This window comes from Alosa pseudoharengus, unplaced genomic scaffold, assembly GCF_046254945.1.
Source record: "Alosa pseudoharengus isolate Yale_2024_CS ecotype anadromous, Long Island Sound unplaced genomic scaffold, YU_APseudo_1.1 YU_APseudo_1.1_scf_11, whole genome shotgun sequence".
In the NCBI taxonomy this organism is placed as follows: domain Eukaryota; kingdom Metazoa; phylum Chordata; class Actinopteri; order Clupeiformes; family Clupeidae; genus Alosa; species Alosa pseudoharengus.
The window spans coordinates 22534429-22561629 of record NW_027468576.1 but is presented as its reverse complement, the minus strand read 5'-3'; the positions used below and the strand labels follow the sequence as shown (position 1 = coordinate 22561629).

The window sequence follows — 27201 nt, the reverse complement described above, 5'->3', positions numbered from 1 at the left end:
GTCACAGTCCACTCCACGCAGAAGCTACACATCGCCGCATTCAGTCCAGTTGGCCTCCAGCAAGGTCTACGTGTAGGAATCCTATAGAAGATCCATAAAGCAAGTTGGTGCCATGCTCTGCAGACAGAGAAGGAGCACTGTAAAGGGAGACCATGTCCTACCAGCTTGCTGCATGGTGTCTGGTATGCATGTATGAGATTCAAGAACAGAGATTCTCCATCAACTCACTGACACAAAGGCTGAAAGACGAGTCTAAAATTAAGCCATTAATAATGATTAATATGTGGAATGATTTAGGTGTACTTTTTTCTACTGAGATTATTTTTTCATATTTCAGCACATTTTTTTTCATATTTCATCTATCAAGGACTGCTCATCCTTGAGTTGCTATCCTTAATAATGAGTCCTTTCCTCAACTTGTATCTTTCTGTGATGTCCCTTGATGATGAGCAGCCTGAAACAAAAAAGGTAATTGCGATAACTATTTGATTAGGTTTATAACTTTCATCATATTGTTGCAGCTGAAAGAGTTTATAGTTCTTAGGGTCCTGAAAATCATCTGCATCTTTGCAGAGTATGCTTGCACTTTTTTTCTGATGTTTATTAATGAGTTGTTGAGGTGTAATGAGGTGTAGAAATTACTATTGTATTATGTAAATAGAATGGGTGGGACATGCAGTCTCATGTCAGCCAGTGGCACTCGGTCACTAGGCATGCTAAACTTGGAGAATAAATCGTCTTCAAATCAACTGCACCAGAGCATGCATTGTGCTACAATGATGTGGTCATCATAAGTATAAGTATATATACTTTTTTGATCCCGTGAGGGAAATTTGGTCTCTGCATTTATCCCAATCCGTGAATTAGTGAAACACACTCAGCACACAGTGAACACACAGTGAGGTGAAGCACACACTAATCCCGGCGCAGTGAGCTGCCTGCAACAACAGCGGCGCTCGGGGAGCAGTGAGGGGTTAGGTGCCTTGCTCAAGGGCACTTCAGCCATGCCTACTGGTCGGGGTTCGAACAGGCAACCCTCCGGTTACAAGTCCGAAGCGTGATAGTATATTTTTACTACCATATTTCTCTTGAGACTTAATCAGGACGATGCAGGTCAGAATCCAGGCTTTATTCTTTTCAATGAGGGGCCTAGTGCCCCTCAAGGGAGAAAAGTACATGTTTGTGTCACCCCATCATGGGTTTCACCAGATTCTCAGTATTCTCTTCTAACTTCTCTGACTAACAGAGACCATATTTAAAGTTACACACAAAGAGAGGGAGTGACGTCCAACCCAGTTTGAATATGCAAGGTAAAGGTGTGGTGTATGGGGGATGTGGCCTTTTGGGTGACATCTGGCCAGCTTCTATTGTCTTTTAATTAAAACTACCCCCTTTCCTGGGAAGTCCTTCAGAGGCTTGGACACATGCGGTTATACAAACATCAACATTTCACACCTGGTGATGGGCAAGGGGCTATAGACAGGCTTTCACTGAATTCAAGGATAAAGAATGGATACATTGCATACAGACCAAAGACACACACACAGGGTACACATGGGTACAAAAATCACAAATGACCATAAGAACTACACAGTATTCAAGTCATAAAGACTTGAATCATTACTGTTCACATAACATTATCATACAGAAATATTCCCTTCAAGCGCTAACCAGTAGGCCACGGCTGCCCCAAATGTAGGTTTCCATCTAGAAAGTCATTGGAAGCCATTTAGACTGTCTGCCATATCTTGATGATGCATAAAAATACTGACACTGAATGGAACACACATAAGGGACAACTAATCAAACTAATCTACATAACACAATTGGTAAAAGTGGAGAAAAATGCTAATGCACACATAATTACACAGGCAAATGCATTTCAGACAGACTTTAAATGATAACAGAATTACAGATAAACATTAATACAAGAAGGAAAATGCAAACTACATTGTACATTTGGACACAGAATTACACATCAACCATTCTCATTTTCAAAATGCACTATGGAAAAAATGACCTCTCACACACTCACATGCACAACCTCCCTGCACAATACATAGCCTCAGCCCCACCTGACTGGTCAATTGTCCCCAATGACCGAGATATTCTAGATAGGCTAATGTCCCCCAAGTGCTTGGGAAGTTGCTGCTGACGTCGAGAGGGCTCCATGTCCGGGTGATAACCCAGTCAGTAGAAGTGGGACCGGAGCCAAGGAAGTGACAAGGTGATTCCATTCTGGGTGCCCTTGGGTTTGAGTCCGGCCAGGGTCATTCCCAATCCCACCCCGTCTCTTACTTCACTTGCTTCCTGTCATTCTTCACTTTCATGTATCAATAATAACAAAAATATATTAAAAAAGAAACAAACATAATATCTCTTAAGGATAATGGATCCTATCTTATTCCCAGCACATTGTGGCACCATGCAGGTGTGACATCTTTGTTAGTTTGTGGCCAATGCAGTTATCATTATCTCGCCAGGCACACAAGTTGTCTTAATAGCAAATGAACCTTGTGAACAAGGTGTGATGAGCCACATGGTCACAAATTGCAAATTTTGGTTCCACTGAAAATTATGAAGTGTTGCTTTTTTAGGCTATATTGCTTTTTTCAGGTTATGTTTTCAATTGTAACCCCTGGCAAAAGTAAAAAACCTATTGTAAGACTTTGTTTTGTTGTTGCCTACGACTTCAATTAGGCGAGTACAGATGTGTGTTTACTCTTCTTGTTTCATACACACACACAAACACACACACACACACACAACCTGTTTTAACAATGTTACCTCCAAAACACACCTATGACACCGATGATTCATTAAGAAACATACTGTAATAACAATCCTTTTGAACCATGCACCTGGCTTCTGAGTAATTATGCTGCCATCAAACTAGCAAAAGTGGACTAGACACACCTTAAATGCACTTAAACCATACGCTTCGGAGTCGGACCATGCATTTTACATCATCAGCATATGGCTCAATATCTTATTATAATCATAAATAATAATATTATACATTATTGAAACTTAGCTAGTCAAGGTCTTTATGAAAAGTTGGTAATGCTGGTAAAGATCTTATCTGGTATAGACAATCAGGGGATCATGTTTGCACATGACATGACACACTTGATATCCCCTGGGTAGCATAAAATGCCTTTTTGCCTTTTCCGGCCAGGATGTATTTTCACAAGTGGGCAAATGTGGTTCACTACCTGTCTTATCTCCACCCTCGCTTCAGTTTTTGAGGGGGACATAGAACTGGTGTACCGTCACTTCCTCACCCGTATTCCTTCGAATACAATTGCATTCTTCCCCCTATGAACTGACAAATGTGTCCCTGGTGTAAACAAATTGATTGTTTCGTAGGATTAGTTCATAACAACGAATGTGTCTCATGAAGGTTACAGATTAACTTTTTTATTGGGAACTGACATCTCATAACGGGAAATGTTGTATTGTCTTAACAGATTTACAAATTCAGTTAAATAACAAAAAACATGAATATAGAATTACAATGTACATATTATTACACTTTTTTTTTACACATATTTTACACATTTTTTGAAATATGAATGTCAGAGTGATAAAAATGATCATAGCTACCTATCCAGGTGATCAAGGGAGGTGAAACCTGTGTTAAGGGTATGACTAGTGTTGTTGGTGTTATGAAGTGGTATTTCTATTATTACTGCTATTTTTTGCTAATGACAATGTCATGTGTGTGTGTGTGTGTGTGCGTGTGTGTGTGCGTGTGTGTGTGTGTGTGAGAGAGAGAGAGAGAGAGAGAGAAAGAGAGAGAGAGAGAGAACCCTACCTTGTGGCAGTGAAAAGTAGATAAGATTGTTAGTGTAAGCAAAGGTTTTGTTAAGAAACACCTAGATTTTTTTCATTAAGTCAGTTAGTGGAACTAAATTTCTTCATAGGGAGAACTTGATACGATCTATGCTTTGTGTATCTTGTACGCCGAGGGCCTCCATAGAATCAGCATGAGATATCACAATGAGAGCTTGTTTACCTTGTATCTTCAATAACATATCTCACCAAGATATCGAGAAAAGTGTATAGTATAGTATAAGTAAGTATATATACTCTTTTGATCCCGTGAGGGAAATTCGGTCTCTGCATTTATCCCAATCGGTGAATTAGTGAAACAAACTCAGCACACAGTGAACACAGAGTGAGGTGAAGCACACACTAATCCCGGCGCAGTCAGCTGCCTGCTACAACAGCGGCACTCAGGGAGCAGTGAGGGGTTAGGTGTCTTGCTCAAGGGCACTTCAGCCGTTCCTACTGGTCAGGGTTCGAACCGGCAACCCTCCGGTTATAAGTCCGAAGTGCTAACCAGTAGGCCACGGCTGCCCCCGAAAGATGAATGCCATATAGGTCCTGCCTAAGTAGACAGCTGTCATAGCCAACACTGTGTGGGACTGTTGTGGAGACAGCAATGAGACAAGTCTAAACTGAGCAAGTACTGTGGTAACTTTTCCGGTGACCACCCACTCAACTCATGTCTGATCTCCTGAAACAACAGAAACATGAACTTTGTAATAAACTGAATCTGTGTTCATGGCTATGACTTCAATCAATATCCATATGGAATTATTGAGTGTCATTATTACCATTACTCATTCTTGGTTGGTACTAATATCTAATGATCATGTAGCTCCCTCAGGTTAACTAACAACGTGAAAAGTTATTTTTACTGGCTGTTTATTTAACACACACAGTAGAAATAGGCCTTGAGAATTAAAAACAAAGTGAATATATACACTATTCAAAGAAGCACATAAAGGACACAAAGAAACACATATAGAAACTTAAATGACATTACCTCATTGGCCGCATAATCAAAGGGAGTAAAACCAACTTTTTTGCACTTAAATCCTTCTTAAAAACTGAATTAATTTTTATTTGAAACTTTACTACATGCTTCTCATGAGTGGCGGGGCTGCAATTAATTGTCCCACTAATAAAATCCCCCCTTGCAACCCATACCAAATTCCCACTTCCCACTATGCATTTGTACAGGGGTAATGGGAAGAGTAATGTCACTGAAGAAAAAAGGCACAAAAAAATGTATAAAAAAAACCTGTAAATACAAAAAAAGAACACAAAACTGACTGGCAGTTACAGATCATATTAACACACATGCATGTGTGTGTGTGTGTGTCTGTGTGTGTCTGTATAAGACAGATGGTGCAAGTAAAGGGTTTGCTAAGGCACACCAGGATTGCTAAAATGAACCACCAGACAGTTGTTACATATCTTAAGTTCCTCAAGGGAAAACCTGATAGAATCTCATGCTATGCATATAAAAACAGGAAGGCAAGAGGAACGGAGTATAACGTACTTCAGTGCTTACCTGCACAGCACTTCAATTTGAACGTGAAGACAAACCTGCTAAAGGAATCGTCTCAAGCTGAACAAGGTAAAATTCGGAGGAATCTTGGGAGGTCTAGTTTTCTGTCATCATGAAATTTAAATTCTGAGAAAAAATATTTTTACATTGTATTATTGTTTGAAGACTCTGCAAAGTCAACGATTGGTAAGAGATAGTCCTTTTACAATAATAGGCTGCTAATGCAATGTGTTTCCCCCAAATATTAGGATGTAATACTGTTGTCATAATAATAATAATAATAATAATAATAATAATAATAATAAGTTACATTTATATAGCGCCTTTCTCAAACCCAAGGTCGCTTGAATGTATTATGTAGCTGAAATGTATCATGTATTATGTTGCTGAAAATAGTCAAGTCAAGTCAAGTCAAGTCAAGTCAGCTTTATTGTCAATTTCTTTACATGCACTGGTCATACAAAGAATTGAAATTTCGTTTCTTACTTTCCCATGCAGACATAGACATACTTTAAATACAGACATAGACATACTTTAGACATAGACATAGCCATAGACAATAAAAAATAAAAATATACAGACATACCACATACAGACATTAAAGTGCGAGACTGAAATATAGAACATATATCAACATATAGAAATAACCTCCATAATTCCCCTAAAAGAACAAACTCACGAACTATAGTCTTTTGGCAGTGTATGCATAATGTCTTGATGATGGCTTGACAAATTCCTGTGTGGGGTATAGAGACAGGTCAATAAAGAAAAGAGAAATCTTATCCAAATCCAATTAATTGGCACTGGGGGGTATTCCAAGTACGTGGTTTAGTGACAAGCCTGGGTTAGTTAACTCAGAGTATAAGTGGTAAACCTTCTAATAGAAGAACTGTATGGCTTCATTCTCTAACAAAACAATACCATAGGGCTCTTGTTGTAGGAGGTTTACCACTTACTCTGAGTTAACTTACCCAGGTTTGTCACTAAACCACGTACTTGGAATACCCCCCTGGTGTAGAGAGGGGTCAATGGGTAATGTTTATACTGTGTTATAGCTGCATCTCCTGTTGGGGCATTTGGGTATTTTATGTGGGATGGTTTAGAAAATTATGATGATGAAAAATCCGAATCATTGGTCCTACCTGTTTATCAATCATAGATAGATTAAATAGTTGATCGGGTTAATAGTGTTTGTTTTGTTCTCCTGTACTCCTTTATATTATTATTATTATTATTATTGTTGTTGCTGCTGCTGTTGTTGTTGTTATCAAGCCTATTGGTAGTAGTAGTGGTAGTATAGTAGTAGTAGTAGTGGTACCTAGTAGTAGAATCTCTCCGTAAAACGCAAGAGCCATTGTATCTACAATATATTTCACAGCCGGGGGGTAAATAGTAGGCTACCAGTAGAGGGAGCTGTCTTCTATGCTATAAAGAAGTTGGTTCATCCCAGTGCATGATGCTCTGTTTGTTGTGATTAGTAGTCACGTGAATAGCATATTTTACTTCAACCAGTTTAATTCTGGTACAAATTATATTTCCCTTTCTGTCCTGGTTTCCCATGAATAATTCACACGTGTCCGGAAACTGTAATTAGTTTGTTCGTATAATTCGCAAAAACATTGGATTTATCATAGGCTACAACACAGGAGTAACTTAGCCAAACTCATGGGCTGCTGCGCAAGAGAAGGACATTGGATTCGGTTAGATAATATATAATCGCTTCAATTACAGTGACCTACCTGTAACAGGTGCACAGCCCACATGAAGTAATTTTACACTTGTAAATAGGTGGGCTTTCTCTTCTTGTCGTTTGACTGGGGGCTGACCTACAAGCGTGAAGTTGTCACGGCCATTCATTTCCTCGTTGGATCTGACGGGGGAGGAGTTTGAGGAGAGGGGAGGGGGTCACTGCCGAAATGTGTCTCTGGTCATCGTCATCAAATACAAATAGCTCCCATTATTGCCATCAACACTCCAGTGATCGGACGACAAACTTGTTGAGATCACTTGTTAAATTGCTTTTAATGGTCACTTATCTAACTTGTTTCAGGTTTGCCTCAGGATCATTCTGGAAACGGGGATCGCACATTGTGACCGACCGCTGAAACGTGAGAGCAGTAACGCAGACTCAAGCTGTTGAAGATGGATATGATCAGTTCCTTCAGTAGCACATTACTACTAATCTTCCACTCAATTCTCTTGTCGTCATCCGCATTAGAGCCTTATGATCTGCTATATGACAACGCAATTGACGCTTTCCACAGCGGTGACTATGCGAATGTAGCGCGATATATGGAGGGAGCGCTCAGCAGCTTCTCGGAGCTGCGTCAGACTAAAGTGCGATGTCGGCTCAAATGTAAGGAACATCGTTTCGAAGCTGACCCATTATCGGACCTTAACTTTTTTGACGTGGTACTGCGGAGAGCGTCCTGTCTGAACGACTGTATGGAGAAACAATTGGGACCGCAGTCAATGCACAAAGTCAGCGAGGATGTCATCCAGGACTTCAATAGACGGATACCTTACAACTACCTGCAGATGGCTTATCTCAAGGTAAATGAAAGTTTTAGAAGTAGCCTACGTTAAGCATGGGACTTGTCAGCAGCCAGGTCACTGGCTCTTGGCCAAATCAGCTGTGCATAACCCAATAGGTTACAAGTGTTTGAGGTGCAAAATAGCGCAGAGGTAGGCTAGCTATCATGTGTCGGCCAGGTAATCGCGAGATATGATTCAAGAAAAGTTCCATAAAAGCAGGCTTCTCTGTTCGGAGTCGGCCACCTCACAGGACACCAGATGTTATGCTCATTTTGTAGACTATAGACCAGCTCCTGTAATTGGTGGCAAACAACACGGTCCCAACGTTGTGTCTGACTTGCGTGAAAGCCCAGGATTCAGTTCATGACAGTGTCAGACATTAATAGTTAGACTACTAGTCAGTATTTTTAAAGGTCCTTTAGGAGATGGCCGCGCGTCAGGCAGATATGAGACAAGTAGGCTGCGCGCTGATTACAGCTGTCATGAAACACCGCAGGGATTGGGTGATATTTCTATGCCACTCCCTCCATTCATAATAGCACGAGACAAAGCCGCTTGCGCGCCAATCTCTTCAGGTAGCCTATCTGATTCTTAATTGAATGGAAACTGTCCTTTCTCATCTTAAAGGGACAATAACCTTAGCATTAGCCTACCCCACACATAGGCTACTCACTATAATCCGTGGAGTAGTGCTTGCGGTTTGTCAGTTGGTTTACAATTACAAGTCTTCCGAGACTCTGCTTCTAAACAATATCTTAACTATTTTAAGCCACGTGATGCACTTGTGAATGTGTTGTTCTATAATTATATAGAGAACTTATCCCCGTTTTCAAATGTTTGGTCTCAACCAAAAACGAATATAAAGGACTAAATTAAAAGATGCTGCGTAATGAACTTCACAGACAAAGGTTTGGGCAACCTCTTGAGAGATAGCTTTGTTTTTTGGTTGTCTGTCCATGATGGTACCCTACTCAGTGAGCAAACACTTCAACTGGAATGTGTCTAATGGATATAATTGTTATGTAATGTCCTCATACCTGTTTAAACTGATCAGGTAATTATGATGCACTCATGACATCCAATCTTTATCAGATGTTTTTATCCACTAATGTCTAGATGTCCCCCTACTTCATGTGACACACTTATGTGTATACAGCTCTGGAAAGTAAGAGACCACTGCACATTTTTCTGACGTCATCTGACTGTCAACTCATTTGAATGTCACTCAGCATCAGACAAATGTGCAGTGTTCTTTTTCAATTATCAAGACTGGCAGTCTAGAGTACAAAATGCTAAAAAGAGCAGAAAGACAGTTTACCACTGTCAAATTGTTCTCTCCATGGTAAGAATTGAGAATATTTGTATCAGTTAGCCTACAGTAACTTCTTGACTCAATAAGGATTACCAAGTCAAAGCATCACATTAAGGATGATGCATGGGGATGCTTCCCTGCTTTCTTTCTTTCTCTCTCTTTCTCTCTCTCTCTCTCTCTCTCTCTCTCTCTCTCTCTCTCTCTCTGTGTGTGTGTGCCCATTGAAACTGCCATCATGTATCATTTTCACAGCAGTATTAAATGTACCCATGACTGTCAAAGCTGTATTTCATCTTTAAAATATTTGAAATTTGAATCCTTTCTCTAAGAAATATGATTGGTGGATTCAAATAAATAATTTGTATGTGTGTTTCGGGGATGGGGGTTCTGTGGTTGAAAACTTACCTGAGTGACACATCTCTTAAAGTGAATTCTTCTCTGGAAGTGTCAGGAATCATCCTTCAATCATATCTCAAGGTCAAGGTGTTCTGTTCCTACTAAATTGGGTGTAGATGTTTGGGTGGGTTTATCATGTCTGCAGATCGCAGTCATGCAGTAGACTTTCTTTTTACTTACTTTCTTTCTTTCATTCTTTCTGTCTTTTCTTTTCTCTCCTTTTGTCTGGATTTGAAGGGCTTATATAGATTAGAAATAATTATCGTTCATTTGATGGGGGAATCATAAGTGTAAGAAAGGGATTTTCCAGTTTCTCGACATGCAACTCTCAATATCCCACACTTACACCTGGGTCAATAGCCTCAGATAGGTGCCTTACTGACCTTAAGTCAGGTGTGGAGATCAGACACATTCCTTCATTCACTTTTATTCCCCGCATAAAAAATAGAACTAGAAAGAGCTGCCTATGAGGCATGTGTTGGTAGTTGAACATTTATAAAAATAAACAGCATTCCACTCCTATTTAACATTCCGCTTTTACACACGCCTCCCCTCAAACTCACCTCTGGCATAATGCAGCCTTCAGGCCTTCGGCTGCGGGTCCCACAGGGCTTGACTGTTCACTTTCGTTCTGACGTCCAGCACGTGTGTGTGTGTGTGTGTGTGTGTGTGTGTGTGTGTGTGTGTGTGTGTGTGTGTGTGTGTGTGTGTGTGTGTGTGTGTGTGTGTGTGTGTGTGTGTGTGTGTGTGTGTGTGTGTGTGTGTGTGTGTGTGTGTGTGTGTGTGTGTGTGTGTGTGTGTGTGTGTGTGTGCGTGTGCGTATATGTATGTATGTATGTATGTGCCCACACATGTCCTGAGTTCACTCAGTCTTTATCTCTGTCAATATTTTGTTTTCCTGTTGTAGCCTGCATGCCATTTTAGCAAGGAGCAAAAACATTGGGGGGAGTTGGGGGGAGAGTGCGAGAGAGAGAGAGACGCCACCTAGATTGCCGGGTTTTTAGAAGCAACATGCCTGGAGGAGCTCCAAGTTGCATTGGCCATTCCTCTCTGTTAGTCCGACTCCTCTTAGATCCAATGGCCTAAAACCACCACAGGATCAAAGATGCTTTCCAGGGCAGTGTGGTTCACCTTGCCCTGGGGAGAGACGCCAGGCCTGGAGCTGTTTGCATGGGTGTGTGTGTGGTTGTGGGTGTGGGTGGGCGGAGGGGATAAGAGCAGTACAAGACCAAAGCTAACCAGGACATTCTCAACCCGGTCGGAGAAGATAGGTCTTAATCAACAGGTTAGATGATTTAGGAATAAATTAAACTGATGGAATCTGTATACAACACGTGAAATTTACATGCTGTGCAGTTGAGGGGACATAAACAAGCACTTCAATTCCTCTTGGAATAATGTTGATAGCTAGGATACTGAAGTGAATTAACTGCCCCATGTAAAAAATGGGATCATAATACTTTAAGTGTGTGAACTTGATCTAATATCTGTTCAGTTTTGTAATACTTATAGAATGTTTGTTCACATTGGGATAAAACAGTCATGTCAAGAGGACTTTGTGGGCATTTACTATGGGCATTGTCTCAAGGAACACAAGATTAGCTTTGTAGATTTAAAATTCCATTTCAGAGGAACTGAAGACTGTCGATTGTAGTCGAACACTTGGTAAATATTTGGGGGTGTTTCGTTGCCCCCAGGAATGTGGCTCAGACTGCCCAGTATCTGTTTACCTCATTGTAGTGGAGGCGTAAGACAATAGAGCAGTTACTCAGCTGGCTGCACTGTAAAGCGCAGTCATAATGAATCCCACACCAACTGCTGGATCGCGGCCACAGAGGCCTTGGATAGACAGTGAGGCCTTGGCATGCGGTCCATCACTAGGAGGATTCCAGTGAGTGGAACTATGCTCTTGCAGGGGACTGGCACAGGCGGCGTTGCAGGAGGTGAAAGCTTAGAGTCTGTCGTTTTACTATTGAGTTTGGCTCAAATTGTAGCATCTGTTTGGTTCAAAGTGCCGTCATACTGTTACAATTAGTCAGCCAGGAGGGAGAGATGCATGTTTCCAGTTTAGGATTAGAATTAAATTACCAAATTAAATCTTGGATAAAGAATGTTGGAAGGTGATTGTGTATGTGTGTGTGTGTGTGTTTGTGTTTGTGTGTGGAGAGAGAGTGTGTGTGGAAGTAACCACCATTACTCATGACATTCCATCTCTTTGGCTCTGCATCCCCAGCTCAAGGATCTTTTTCCCCAGTGCACAACTTCAAAGAGATGTCTGTGTCATGAATGATGATGCCCCATCTGTGTGGTAAGGTGAAGTTAGGTGACCAATGTTACTGTTACACTTCCTCCATACAGAAGCAACATGCAGTGTGGAAGTGAGGAGAATGTGTGTGTGTTTAATGCATCAGTCTCACCACCTCACCATAAACCACCAGAATTTGACATGAATCCCAAGTCGAAGGAAGTTAGCAGGTAGTTAGAAATTAGAAGGAAAATGTAGGGCATCAAGGCTATTCAACTGAGGGCCGACTGACTGGCTTCCGAGTCTCCTGTCTTTTGTTATCGTCTGTGTCTGAGTGCGCCGACCGCAAGACACCTGCAGTCGCAGTGGCGTGCGTGTGTGCTGACCCCCTGGCCCTGCCCCCACCCCTTGTGAGTATGCTTGGCCAGACAGCATGGCATGGCCCCTGCCAAACATTTTCTGGATGATTGGGCCTAAGCGGATAACAGCACAGCAGGAATGCAAGGGCACGTATTCATTTATTTCATTCAGTTTAAAAGCGTCCAGCAGCACCCACCCCTTTAACAAGCAGAGGAATCTCCCCATTGCAGGGCTTCTGTGCTGTAATGTGTATCCGATGTGCTTCCTCATGTCGGACAGCCACCCCTAGGAGTCCATAATCTTTCCTCAGAGTCTAGCCAGCTAAGATGGACTTGAATGTTGTTGTTCCCTAAAAGAACCTGTATTTTGTGAAGAGGAATTTGGAGAAGCCAAAAGCGGCATTTTTGTTAGAGTTTAATTTACGACACTTCTCAACCCTTAAGGGGCCAATAACATTTAAAGCACATCTCGGGGCTAGTAAGACATACCATCACCACGTACCAATGGATGACATACGAGATGGGAAGATTCACATCAATAGAGAAGGAGAGAGTGAGATCGGGAGTGCATTGAGCTCTTTTGTTGCTCCAGCAAGTTCTCACAGCACACTGGCCGGCCGCACAGGGGAGGTGAAACCCCAGCGTTGCTCTTGGTCACCAGGCCTGGGAAGGGGATTCTGCGAGTGGAAAAAGGCAGATGCCCCTGCCAAGCAAACATCTGTTTGGTGTGATGAATGGTTTGTCTGGAGCTTGGAACTGCCGCATGTCACATTCTGCCTTGCTCGGCTCTCACTTTCTAGAAGATTCATTACCTCCAACCCCATACACATGTGCACGTGCACACACACACACACACACACACACACACACACACACACACACACACACACACCTTTCCAGTTTGTCATGCTATCGAGCTGTGACCATGTCTTGAGGGCAGATTTAAAATATGTATCACCACAGATAAAAAAAGATCCAAGTACTTTATTTCACACCAGCATGTTTCAGGACCTGTAAATAACTAAGTTGCATTGGCCTGTTGCATTGACATAGATGGAAAGCTAAGATGATAGCTAACATCATTTTCCCTATGTCGGGGGGCAGGAAATGATGTATGGCTATTTTGTTCCTTGCGGTGGAGCTATTCCAGGGCGTCTCTGTTTAGGCTTTGGTTTACCATGCTGGTGCGAGGAGTGGGTGGATGGCCGCGCATCCAGGTGATGAGTAATGGAAAGGAGAGCCAGACGTAGACAGCAGCGTACCCACGGTGGGCGTCATGGCTGGTGAGAATTGTGCCCTGGAGGCAGGGAGGGAGGGAGTGAGAGAGATGCCAGTGTCCACAAGTTCAACTCACCTGGGAAGAGCTTTATCTAACAACCAAAGCAGGTTTGTTGTTTAAACAGAGGACATGCAGATGTTTGTCAAACTAGAAAAGCACACATTTGTTGGCTCTTCCTCTCATTTTTTTTAAACCTTATTTTCATCTAATGGTCCCCCTTGTGCTCCTCCTACTACACAGACACACACACCCACAGACACACCTTGCCCTCTGTGGTATGTAGCTCATTGGTATTGTGTGATCACAGTTCACTGTAATATCTAATGTTCTTACAGTGTCACTACTCTTCTGCCCAAATCCTGATGCAGACATCAGCTCAGCCCCCCCCCCTACCCCCTCAGCCCCTTCCTCCACCCCCACACACAGCGCTTCCAGGAAGCCCAGCGCTGCACGGCCTCAGAGGGGGGCCGGTAATGTGGGAGAGGAGGGGGTAAGGTGGAGACCCACAGGAAGCAGTTTCTATTTTCGGACAGTTTAGGACAAAGAAAGTTGTTCCCAACAAAGGGTGAAATGGGAGCTTGTTTTGGGCGTAATAACATTGAAAGGGCGGATTGCTTTATTCATAGAGTAGCAATCAAAGTAACACGCTTTTTCTGTGTGGGCCCTGTTCTGTTAGCAGGCTTTTAAAATTGGAGGGAGTCACATACTGTATAAATAAAAATAGTTCGGAGCAGGATAGATGAGCCCAGCATCTGGTTCCAAAACCCAGATAGTGCCGTCTGGTTCTGTAACCCAGATAGTGTCGTCTGGTTCTGTAACCCAGATTGTGCCGTCTGGTTCTGTAACCCAGATTGTGCCGTCTGGTTCTGTAACCCAGATAGTGCCGTCTAGTTCCGAAACCCAGATATTGCCGTCTGGTTCTGAAACCCAGATAGTACCATCTGGTTCTGAAACCCAGTGCATCACATAAAATCACTAAGCACAGTATGGCCACGTGTGTTTAAACACCTCTGCATGACACAAACTGGGTCCCCAGCGAATGTGTCAACACCAAAGCCAGCCCCCCTCTTTCATGAAACATGCCAACACACAGAGGCCATTGTTACAAGCTCCCGAGTTTTTGCAGTGGAAACGTTTCCAAGCGTTTGGGAAATATTCTTTCAGTGGTGGGTTAAGGGGAGTAGGGGTGTGAGTGTGTGTGTGTGTGTGTGTGTGTGCAAAGGGAAAGTTCTGAATGAACTTAATGTGTTAAAGTAAGAAGTTTTCTTAAAATGGAAAAGGCTATGAGGCCATACTAAAAGTGTGTGTTAAAATGCAGCATTGTCTTGTATGTGCATGTGTGTGCTGCTGGAGTCTGGTAAATTCGGCTTGAGGTGTGTTTTTACAAGTCTAATTGACTGATGTCAAGATGAGGAATCAGGTGAGCTGCCTAAATTGAGTGTGAGCATGCAATCCTGGGTGGGGGTTACAGTGGAAGTGTTCGTGTTTCAGTTCTCAAAATTTGAGAACTGAAACACGAATTGAAACACGAACACCCCCCCCCCCCCGTTTCAGTGTCCTTCTTTTCCCATACCTCCCCCTCTCTTGCTTTTTCCCACACCCTCTCTCTGTCTCCCTCTTCCCTTCCCGGGTATGAAGTTTCTTCATACTTTTTACTGGGAGAAATCTTTACTTTTTTTCTCTCATACATACGGTCATATCCCCCTCAGCTTTGTCTCAGTCTGTCGGGATCCCTTCTTCTCCCTCTCCCTCCCCCCCCCCCACTCTCTCTCTCTTATCCTCATAGTGAGTGGCGAGTGCCTTGTTTGCTGACCTGGCTCTGACCCCTGCACACACTTCAGTGTGCCTCCACATGTGTATCCAATAGTGAGCCACCTCTCTAAATTGCCCCAAATGTCGACGTTGGACAACACTCCACTCTCGGTTCTGTGGCCGTCCAGCGAGCTTGCGACTATGACGGCGGCCTTGAGCATGCTGGAATGCGCCTGTGGAGACAACAAACACCAGCTTTGTTCACAGGCCCATATCAGGAGGATATTTGTCCAGTTGACTTCTCTCTCTCTCTCTCTCACACACACACACTCACACACTCTCTCGTCCCTTTGTCTCTCCATGTCTCTCGACCAATTGCTGTATAACGCACAGTAATCTTAATTTCCCCCAAAATTGCACCCTGTAATGTATTCACACTGCCTGTGAGGCCTATAAAGGCCTTCATTTGGAAACAGACCCTTATTTCTTCCTCTTAATTCTCTTAACTTTGAAATACTCCTAATTATTCCATAATTATTAACCTTAGGCACATGTTGTTTTATGACATTGTTGAGGTATTGTAATGTCTGCAGGGGTTTAAATGTGGTTAAACTGTGGGTCATTTTACGGGTCAAAAGAAATAACTCCATGCACAGCAATGCAATTATTCCTTCTTATCACCCTAAGTTCTGTTTCATTGTATGAATCACTTTTTCACTCTTCATCCTTTCTAACAGGCTGTTTCCTTAGCACCCCTCTCTTCCTCTCTTCCTCCTTGATAATCTTACTCTCCTTTCTCTCTCTGTTGATAGTTGGTCTTTGACAGGCATTGTGACACTGAACTGATGTATGAATGGAGTATGACAAATGGAACCTTACACAAGGCATGACCATAATTTGCATCCTTCATTGCATCATACCAATGCTTCAGCACTCCAAAGTGGCATGATGACAGAGGGTGTCAGTGGAGGACAGAGAAAATAGATTCAAGCTGGTGTTAGTTAATAGGCCCCTTCTGAAGGAAAATGGGGAGGGGGTGCTAGTGTTGCCATGTGTTCTGCTGTGACACTGGTCCAGATCGAAATAGAACAGATGGAAAATTTGCTGGTGCCATGGTAGATGTCCCTGCCAGCACAACTTGAGGCACAAGAAGAGCCGAGTCCAAGGGGGAGCAGCGATCAGATCTTCGCTGAACACCATGCCACATTGGTTAAGCAGCACTACAAATGCCTTTATTGTTGTCTTAATAATCCCTATGTATGGCCATGTGTATGCTCTGTGTATGCTATCTTGATGTCATGGTTGAGCGACCACTCATTGCCCTGTTTTTCCAAAGGCTGAAGACTAAATGGAGGGCTGAGTTGATCCCATCTTAAAGCGACTGCCTGAAACATGAGCTCGCAGCCTCCCTCCAAAGACTCTCACTTGAATGACTGCGCTAAGCACACTGTTCCATTGTTAGAGGAAGATTAGAGTTAGACTAATCTCCTGGTATGCTCCTTTATAATTCTGACAACCACAGAAATGTTTGTTATGTAAGGAAAATAGTTTGCAGCATAACATTTTGTCACATAAAATGGCATGCATCTACTTTCATTGTGCATGTTTCTATTAAGTTGCCCGAAATTGTGCTGTGGCAATGTATCTGTAATATACACTGTGCCAGACCATTAAGTCATTTTAGCCAGTTTAACTAGCTTGTTAATTTACTATTTAGGAGTATGTGAGGATATATGAGCTTACTTTACTTGAGTAAAGGTTTTCCAGCAGCTACCATAATCACAAAGGTGAATAAATGAAGCATGCAAGTATTTGAGATTACTGTAATGAGAGAAAGGGCTTGAGACTTACATATTCCAGTATAATGTAGTCAAACGGAGACATACACCTTAATGAACAATCTTCCTTTGCTCAGGAAGTGAGTGAATGAGAGGGAGAGAGAGAGAGAGAGATGGGAAGTGTTAAACTTGTGAAGAGTGCTCTTATGACCATATCCACCTTGTGTCATGGGTCATCAGTTGTCTGATGGATTTGACCCCTCTGGGCCTGATGCTTAGGTTCCGGCTGTCAGGATCAGTCTGACCAGCCGTGCCTGACCTGACGGGGCCTGCCTCTCGCGCGCTGCTTCCCAGGATGGTAGATCCCGGAACCCCGCAAGGCCGAGCAGACAGTCTGTGGGTATTAGATTTCCTCCTGAAGAGATGGGATCTTTACTTTACAGCTTCCTTCCCAGCCTTAGTTTATTGAGTTTGTCTGGTAGGCTGTTAATGTGTCGTAAGTCTACTAGTCTGTAAACAGAAGAGGAAAGTACTATTTGTGCCCCCCCCCCCACCACCACCACCACCACCTTCTCCCTCTGCACCCTTAATGTCTCTTTCATCCTATCATTACCCCACATCAAGAGGAATGTTATGGCAAGGCACCAATTGTTGGCATTTGTACCAGATCACTAAGTCGAACATTTCAAAGACACTCTGGGAAAAAGGGATGACTCAAGCCATTGCAGATGACTTCACAAGGACATCAGAGTAAAAGGAATGGTGAAAATGAACAAAATGTGGGTCTCCACAGAGCAAAGTCACAAATATACTGGCACCATGACCATTCCATAGAAAAAAAAGCCCCTGAAGGACCCATGTTGTGACAGAGAACCTGCATGTAGTGACAGGCTTGGGGTTTCACTGGAACAAACACGGCAAGTCAGCGAAAGCTTCTTGTAAACAGGCCTCAGTGATGTTGCATACCCCTCTGCACTCAGCTTAAGAGGAAGAGATTTATTGTTGTGGTTGTCTTGGACTGTTTTCTTTGTTTTTTTCCCCCTCTTCATTTGAGACATCTGGTCCCAATTTGTATTTTTTACGGTGCTGTTGTGAATCACACAGATGGAGGAACAGGCTACCCCCTACTTGCAATAGGCAGGCTTTGTTGATTATCGTCACGTCTGCTAGACTTATTAAGAAGCTTCAAACTTCATTAGAAGCATGTTATGTAATACAACACACTATAAATGTCTAAGGTGAGATACTTAGATGCACATTTATGAGACACTGTCAATACAGTAAATGTGCTGTGTATGTTGTTCCTAGGAATGGTATAAATATATTGGGAATGTGAAAGCTTGGCCAGAAGAGTTCCAGTAGGGCCCTCTGCTAATCACCCTGAAATGAGCCCGTTGAGCGGCCGTGTGAACACGCGCACTGTTTCACGCTGTTTACTCACGCAGTCCAGTCAATCTGCCATCGGCATTTACAGCTGCCTCCGTATCATGTTCAGAGATGTCAGGCATACTGCAGCAGATCAGCTGGAATCACAAGCTATTATAAACAACACCCCAGCTTCTTCTACAGGTACAGGCTGTAATTGTCATGGAGATTTCCATGCTATGAGCATGCCTTCTGGCTTCACTTATTGTACTTGCAAATGCATGACAAATGTAGAGCGCTGAGAGCTCATGTAAAAGAGAAGGAATATGTACCTGACAGTGATGGGGTCTTCAAAATATCCATGAGTCCTGATAAGATCTTCAAATGGCAAAGACAGGAAGAGGTGTGCCAGGGGATGAACAACCAATGTCTTGACTTGGAGTTTGGAGTTGCTTTCCTGGGATCTTTTTTGTCTATTTCTAAATCCTTTTTTATCCAGATAATCAAGGGAGGTTGAGAATTGTGTGTGTGTCTGTGTGTGTGTGTGTATGTTAATGTTATTCTTTATTCAGTGGTCTTCTCAAACTTATAAAACCACTGTCGGGACACATGAATATTTATAACAATTTACCCCTCCCCTTTTCAGAAAGTCATCTGTTGCTTGTTTGCATCTTCATTCTCTCTCTCTCTCTCTCTCTCTCTCTCTCTCTCTCTCTCTCTTTCTCTCTCTTTCTTATGGTAGACACAGAGCCCCCCTCCTATTTGTTTTCCCTCAAAATACTCTCCCCCACATGGAGAGACACCCAGGCAGGGGGGGTTGCATCATGTCTGAGCACCACTCACAAAGAGTGCCGGAGTCCTCTCAAACGCTTTCAGCTGATTTCTGCCTTTGAAGCTTGCGAGTGTATTGTTTTCCAGATTCCACTCACCCACCACCCACTTTCAAACAAAAACAAAACTGAGGGTTGGATTAATTCCTGCTGGCCTGAAGCTAATAAGTGATCTCTGCATGTGATCAATAGCAAGACTGCATGCGGAGGAAGATTTGTATCTGTAAGGAAAACAATGCTTCCTCTCTTCCTCTCTTTCGATTCTATCCACTTCAACAGTGATATCAGATCTCACGGAAAATCTCTGGGTTTTTTCCTCCTGGCCTCAACGTTCAAACAATCACTCAGGCTTTTACTTTGAAAAGCAGACACATGGAAAGCCTATCTGCTAACATGGAAACATTCTCCTGCGATTGCCTAGCTCTCTACAGTTCTCTTTTTGGGCGCCATGACATGAACCACAGGGTTTTTTTCAGGTAGATACTGAATTTTGGGGCCTGTAATGTGGTTGCTTCCCTCAGTGGCTTCCACTGACATGCTCATCACATTGTTTTAGGTTGAATGACTGATGTTCACTGGAAGAATGTAATGCTATTCGTCTAGTCGTTATCAGCTCCAGAAACATTGAGTCTCTAACTGTAGTCAATTGAAGTCATTAAGCATCCAAAGCTTAAACACATTGTGGTGTGAATGTTAATGTGCGGTGTGGCTATAAACATTGTAATTAAGAGTTAAATAAAGTCTTTCATGAGGTATTCATCATTCATTCATTCTGCCTGGTGGAGATATGACGTGATGTGAGGTAGGACAACTGACGCCTGTGAACATGTGCAAGCAAACCCAAACTGACCTAGAAAACAGGGTAGTATAACCTTTCAGGAAACGGTAGGTCTGTCGGAAAGAGCAATATGAGTCTCTCACATACAGTAGCCCTTTATGTCTTTGAGGAGAAACGTTCAATTAATATCTATATATATCCTGTTTTCTTTAGACGGTTGCTAAGTGATGGAGATACAAACAGTGAGAGCCAATAAGGACGTTGATGTCTCCCGGCATCTCTTCATCATGGTGGAATTTTTATGAGCTAAGTGGGTACAGTCAGTATAACAGTCTGCGAGTGGTGTGCTGAGCAAAAGGAGGCATTGCGCTGACAGATGACTGCATTCCAGGGAGCACAGTAGATGGGGAAATGTCATAGTGATACTGGGAGGCCCAAAGGTAGCCAATTCCAGTGACGTCTAGGATTTTGAGGGAATGAGATGGTGCACAAATATGGTAGAGTCTTTGGATGAGTGCGACATGTGGATTCCATTACAGCTGATGTTGCTTAGCTCAAGGGGCCGGGAGTGTGTTTAGCATGAAGTCATTTTACCTCAGAAGTGTGATGTAGTAGCCTAATTAAGTGAAGGCATGAGATCACAACTTCTCATGAACTTCTTCTTTAACTTTTTTTTCTCTCATGAACTTCTTGAACTGAAAGTGAATAGGTAAGCTTTAAAATGTTGCTCCTTGCCTTATTTCTGTTAAAATGTGTAAGTAGGCCTACTGTATGTTTAGTGGATGAAGAATGTTCTGATGAAGCCAGTAACAATAGCTGCACCACATTCTGGTCCACACAGAATGATGCTGTGGTCAGCGTCCTACGTTTGGGCATATAGCACCACCAAGAGACCTCAAGAGAAACCCTCGAGCATTAGTCACACGTGCACTTTTTAAGCCCCTTAAGAGATGTCAATGGAAAACACACATCTTTGTCCATATCCTTGTGCTTACCCAGCAAAAAATGTACTTCAAGTGGAAAATGAGATTTCAAGGTGAGTGTAATTCTTCGGAAATATGTTTCTTTTAAATCTGCTGTGCTAATCAAATTTTCAATGAGAAGCAGCCATCTCCAGTGCTTTGAAGCCCAGTCAAGCCAGAGGTCTGGTAAAAAGAAAGGAATGTACAAAAATAGTCTGCTATCCCTTCAGTGTGTTAATGTATTTGTTTTATCTTTTGAGTGAATACCTGGGCTCTTCAGTTCATAAACTGTGTGTCACACAATAGAATGACCCAGAATAGAAGTGTGTCAGTGTGTGTGATGCTCCCGGGCCAGGGTTGACCTCACTGGTGCAGGCCTTGAGCCAGGCTGGCTTTGGGACGGGACAGAGCAGAGCAGTGGACCAGACGGCACAGCTGTTATGGGGGGAAAAAGGGAGAAGAAAGAAAAAATGACATCATTTCCTGGTGTCATCTTCCTCAGGGCCCTGGTCAGGAAGACTCCCACCATAACAGTTTTAATCAACAGTTTCTCACTTTTTCCAACCTCTGTGGGGGAGTCCATTTAACCTCATTCTCTATACCCCCCCCCCCCCCACACACACACACACACATAGACACACACAGATTCCTACCCCCCAACTTTCTTTCCTTCCCCATGTGGCTGTCTAGACCTCACTGGTTGCCTGTTTGGTTTTCATTTAGTAGAGTGAATGGCCTCTGCTCCTATGTCTGTATCCTCGTTTGACTTTCATTACGGCTCGGTGAGTATTTTCCCTGGTGTGTGTGTGTGTGTGTGTGTGTGTGTGTGTGTGTGTGTGTGTGTGTGTGTGTGTGTGTGTATGACTGAGAATTCATGTGGGTGTGAGTCACAGCAGGAGTGTGTGTGTGTGTGCGCGCGCCTTTCTAAGGGAAATGTCCTTCTGTGCTGACTAAAGGCATGACTGTGCTCAGCTCTTTCCAGACACTAATGGCTCTTCCTCAGCAGTTGAACAGCAAGACTCTTTCATGAACCAGTTTACAAACTCAAATCAAAAGACTTGTGACACACTAGAGTTCCTCCAAAAACATTTACTCAGTTTTTTTTCATCCTCATGAGATGGCACCAATGCTCATGGTATTCCACCATTGCAACTGATGTTATGACTGAACTATGGCGCTATTTCTTATCCATTTCTCCATCGGTACTGGCTACACACTGGCTAACAGATGTGCAGACCAGCAAAGTCCCTATGTGTTTTTAATGACCACTCTCTCTTCCATAGGGATTGGTTTAAGCTTCCATAATGGCAGTCACCTCAAACTTTACCTGACCACCAAAAGGCCCCATTCTTAGTGTGCTCTGACACATGCAAGTAATGGACAACATTAGCCACTGCCCAAGCTTTATAGAGGGCCAGTAACTGTCCCTTAAGGCTAAAAAGCAGTATTTATGTCAGTTTAAGAAAAAAAGGGCCAACATTGTCTTCCCTGTGGAGTGAGTTTGAACTTACAAGAAATAGTTCAATTGTCATCAGCCAGTTAGACAAAGCACATTTGTGTTATGGCTATTTGCCTGTTATCGAATGACACTAAAGGGCATTTGTATTTTTCCCCACAGCCCTGCAACCATTTATGTCTGTCATGAATGTTTTTTGAGAAATCTGCTTTCATAGTTAACCTTCCCCTGTTGCCCTGAGGCAGGGAACAGAAGCCAGGTATTATGAAGGGGCCTGTAAGTCTATTTCTCTGGCACAGAACACTGTGTGCATGGTGGCCCCATGAAAGTGGAGCCTCGCTGATAAAGCATTTTGCTTGTCAACTGCTCTGTAATTAAATTTGGCCTTCTGGAATTACCCATGATTCCGGAGCTTGTCCTGAAAACCCACCCTGCCCGTGGCATTCCATCGTTAGGCGTTCGGCTTACATCATCTTTCACCTTTCTAAGTCATGCTGGCCAACCCATTTTTCCTCCAGGCTGTCCAGACAAGGGCAAGGTTTGAGTCAGCTGAAATCGAAACTTCAGAATTAATCTTTTCAAAACAGTCTGTATGCCACGGACTAATCTCGGTGTTAACTCCTATAAAGAAAGGCCGGGGTGCATGTGCCACTGTTTTGGCAAAAGGCAGCTGCCTGTTATTCACTTAAGCTGCACGCATGATGGTAATGATATTGCCAGTTGGAGTTTGTGTCCAGAGCATAGGTCCAGAGCTGTCAAGTAAGGTCATGCCCTCTTGGTTTTTTGAGACCGTGCGTGCCTGAGTGTGTGCATGTGTGCGTGCGTGCGTGCGCGTGTGTGTGTGTGTGTGTGTGTGTGTGTGTGTGTGTGTGTGTCTGTCTGTCTGTGTGTGTGTGTGTATGTGGAGAGACCGCTGTTTACTACTTTTTGGGCCCTCATTTTGTCCTGTATAAATGGAGTAAGTAAATGCTGTCAGTTGTTCATGTCAGCTGTTCGGAACTGAATTGTGGGTAAGACATTTTCACTGCAGGCATCATCACTTCAGCTGTGGTCCCCCTTTAAACAATTGATACTCTCTCACCTAAAGCTGAATGTCAGATGGTGGCAACACATTCCCAGGTTCAATAGACTCTCTCTCTCTTTCTCTCTCTATCTCTCTCTCACACACACTCTCTCTCCCTCTTTCTATCTCTCTCACTCTATCTCACTCTCTCTTTCTCTCTCTCTCTCTTTCTCTCTTTCTCTCACTTTCTCTCCCACTTTATTCCTCTCTCACTTCTTTCTGCTGCGGGTGGTTTAGAATGACAGCCATGATTCAAGTGCTCCTCTGTGTCCAGGGTGAGTGGATACGGAGTGTCCCCCCCTCCTCCTCTCCACTTCCTGTCACCCTTCAGCACAGCAGGGTAGCTGATGTGATTCTCCCATCTGTCTTCTGCCTCTCCGCACGCTGTCACAGCTTTCACTTGGTGGGAGGCTTAATTCAGGATCATCCTCAAGCAACAACACACACACACACACACACACACACACACACACACTCCCTACACTACAACTACACACATACACTCCCTACTACAACTACACACATACCGACACACACACACGCACACACACATACAACAGCAACAACTACTGTACACACACACACACACACACACACACACACACACACACACTCCTCACTCACACACACTACTAGTTGCTTCAGTCATTAGTCATGTTATTCATGGCAGAGTGCTTCCACAAAAAGAAATGTGATGTTACTTGGGGCAAGGAGGAATTAGAGGAGCTAAACCACAGGAATGACAATGTTGTTGCTGAGACATGTTACTTAAATATTACTGCTACGAATTTGAGAAATTGTTGTTTTATTTATTTTTCTTGTCAAAGGACAAGCCCTCACCAGTGTAGAAACTGTATATTGGCTGTATTGTGTAACTTGAAGAGCACACAGCTGTTTTAAAGACCTTGTCACACGCCTGTTGTGTGTGTCCAGAGTGATCTATGCAGCTCCGTATTTGTTCCTGTCAACTTATGAACCTGAACCCCCCACCCTCCCGTGGCTCACCTTGACTTTTGGTCGATTACTTAACCGTGGGCCTCTGCCGCTCCAGTCCACTTCAAGCCCTCCCTCTGCTCCAGCAGCACGTTTCCAGATGGCCATTAAGACCCCACCGGTGATTTAAGCTGCATTTCTCTGTAGCCCGATGTCCAAGTCATCCATTACCTCTATTAAACTGTTTCTAGACCAGGCTCCACGGTGTGACATGAGTCCGGTTATGACTATCAGGCACCGTTTGTCTGTGTTGTCCCTGTAAATAGGAGCTACCCACTGGTCCACACGTGATGGAGAGGTTGCGAGGTGTCAGCACAGGTTGCCTTGCGTCACCCGCACGCTTCCACATGAGTAATTAACCTCCCTGATCCCACTGCAGAGAGCTGAAGTTCCAATGTGAAACAGCTGGGGAGTATAAACTCTACTGCATTTCTAGTATAGGCCCCTCATTTCCCATACTGTACAGTTCTCATGGATGTGTTTTTTCCTGTCTTTAACAGCTACCGTTTAATACTGCTTATTGTAATACCTGCAAATGTTACGGTCAATTATGTGTAATCACAATCGCTCTGAGGGCCTAGACGGCTGTTGGAGGATGGAACATTGGTATAGCGTAGCATTGTCGCATTTACAAGCATTCCTGTGGTGTGTGTTAACGGAACATTGTAAGGAGGAAAATATCTTTCCAGGCTCTGTCTGGTCGTCTCGACTGAATCATCATGTTACCCAGACGCTAGAGGAAGGGGCCTTTTTTTCTCCCCCCACCATTATTGCCTTGTGCTTTGGGGTTTAGAGTCGACTGCTTGTCAGCAGTGAGTAAAGTTAACTGTATAGCCTCACATGATTTTCTCTCTGTAATGCACATCAGGCTGTACCTTGAGCAGGCTAAAGGCCAGGTCCACCGCCGCCTCCCACTCATCGCCGGGTCGGCACGTGCCTGAGATGTTCTGCTTTGTTACGAGGTCCTCCAGAGCCTGACCAAAGTCGGAAATCGCACAGGGGCAATGTTTGGAGTTCCAGTCTGGATCGCACCTTGTAGACAGACAGTATCAGGAAGGGAGGGTGTGTGTGGGTGCGTGGGTGGGTCTAGGAGGAAGTGGGCCACAAGCTTGGGATTATGGGATCGTGCGAGCTGACTGCCTCTGAGTCTGTGCCAACATGTGCTTTAGTCATTGGACTGTTTACCGTCACCATTGCACTTGAAATGCACCTCCTCTCCCAGAAAAGCAGCTCACAGTGAAGATGATATATAGTTCACGTCACGTGTGATATCACATGAAAGAGGCTTTTTGGTTTAGCAATCCATGCGTAGCACTCTGGCTGACTGAAGCACTGGATGCCCCAGCAGCCAATCTGCCATCGCCATTATAAGCAGCAAGTCTGCGATAGTAATCGGACACAGACGTCTTAAGGCCTCGGGTCACTGCGTTGAGGTATTTAAGCAGACAAGCGCCCCTGGTGGTCCTGTTAGTATGGTTAACATTCTCCTCCGATTGAGTGAGATAAGTCTATTCGCAAAGCCGCTCATCAAGTTTTATTGAGCCCCTCCTGTTTTACAAGGTGAAACTGGGCTATACATTTCCCTCAACCACTGCACTTGACTCCTGAGCAAGTGTGCCAGAGTTAGAAATCAGAGTGAAATTCAGACTCAGAATGTGAAGTATTTAAAGGGGTCTGAAAATGTACGAGATTTTGACAAGGCTCAGAGAGAAAGAGAGAGAGAGAGAGAAAGAGAGTGTAAAAGAAAGAAATAGAGGGAGGGAGATCAGGGGGGCATTCGGAAATGGACCTTTAATGACGAATCTGTCTCAGTGGTCCATTGCATTTTTTGGCTGCCAGATTTTTATCATGAAAGCAGCCCATTCAGTCGAGCTTGCCCCCTCAGACCTGGCAGTGCTTCACAGTCTGCCAGTGACGTCCAACACACCCCTAAATGCTTTTAAATAGCCCTGGCAGCTCCCTGCAACCATTTCACTTTCAGAAGGAGTATATATATATTTAAACTTTTACAAGAGCCCCTTTGCATTTCTCAGACATGGGAGGGGGCAGTGGGGATAGGAGTTTCTAAGAAAAGGGTGGACACACACTATGAAGTCAAATCAGGTGAGGGAACATGCTGGTTGTTTTCTCAAGGTACACCGCATGTGCGAAGACCTGGTCAACGCCCTTTTTTTCCAGGATTTAATTTGTAGTGAGCGGGGTGGGGCCAAAGGAAAACAGCTGGCTCACTGTTAGATGAACAAAATATTTCTCATCCCCGCTGAAACGGCCCAAACATTCGCCCACCGCCTTCCAATTCATGCAGCCTCTGCCGGGTTCGCACGCGCCCTCTTTGGTTTATTCTTTAAATAAAACATGAACTGGTGTGTAAATGGTTCCAAATGTTATGGAGGTGATAAAGTCACCACACTGCTGGCTGTGCACAGGGCCCTCAGCTTACCTTCAAAAGAAGGAGCCGCTGTTTAAGGCGCCGCAGATGTCTGACTGTAAACCTCCTCCCTGCGCCCTCCGGTGCCAGCCAGGCCACATCCTGACAGATGTACACTCTATGGATATAGACAGGCACAATTCTACTGTACATACTATAACAAACTCTGCTTTTATTCATTCCTGCCTCAAATAATGCGAGCCATTATTTTAACAGGACTGTATTAATCCATTTTTTTGTCTTTAGCTTAATTGGTTCCTGGAAGGCTCTTCATCCAGCATAAACATTTCTGATTGACCATTACCTGC

At 43.6% G+C, this 27201-nt stretch overlaps 1 protein-coding gene across 1 annotated transcript in view; it reads left to right on the top strand.

The window, feature by feature from the left end:
- Positions 1-7269: 7269 nt before the first annotated feature.
- The window catches only part of p3h2 (prolyl 3-hydroxylase 2), a 63904-nt gene continuing 43972 nt past the window's right edge, over positions 7270-27201 (top strand). Inside the window, exon 1 of the mRNA XM_076278441.1 lies at positions 7270-7915. Coding sequence (XP_076134556.1) covers positions 7505-7915 — 411 coding nt within the window. The 5' untranslated portion in view covers positions 7270-7504. The remainder of the gene's footprint in view (positions 7916-27201) is intronic.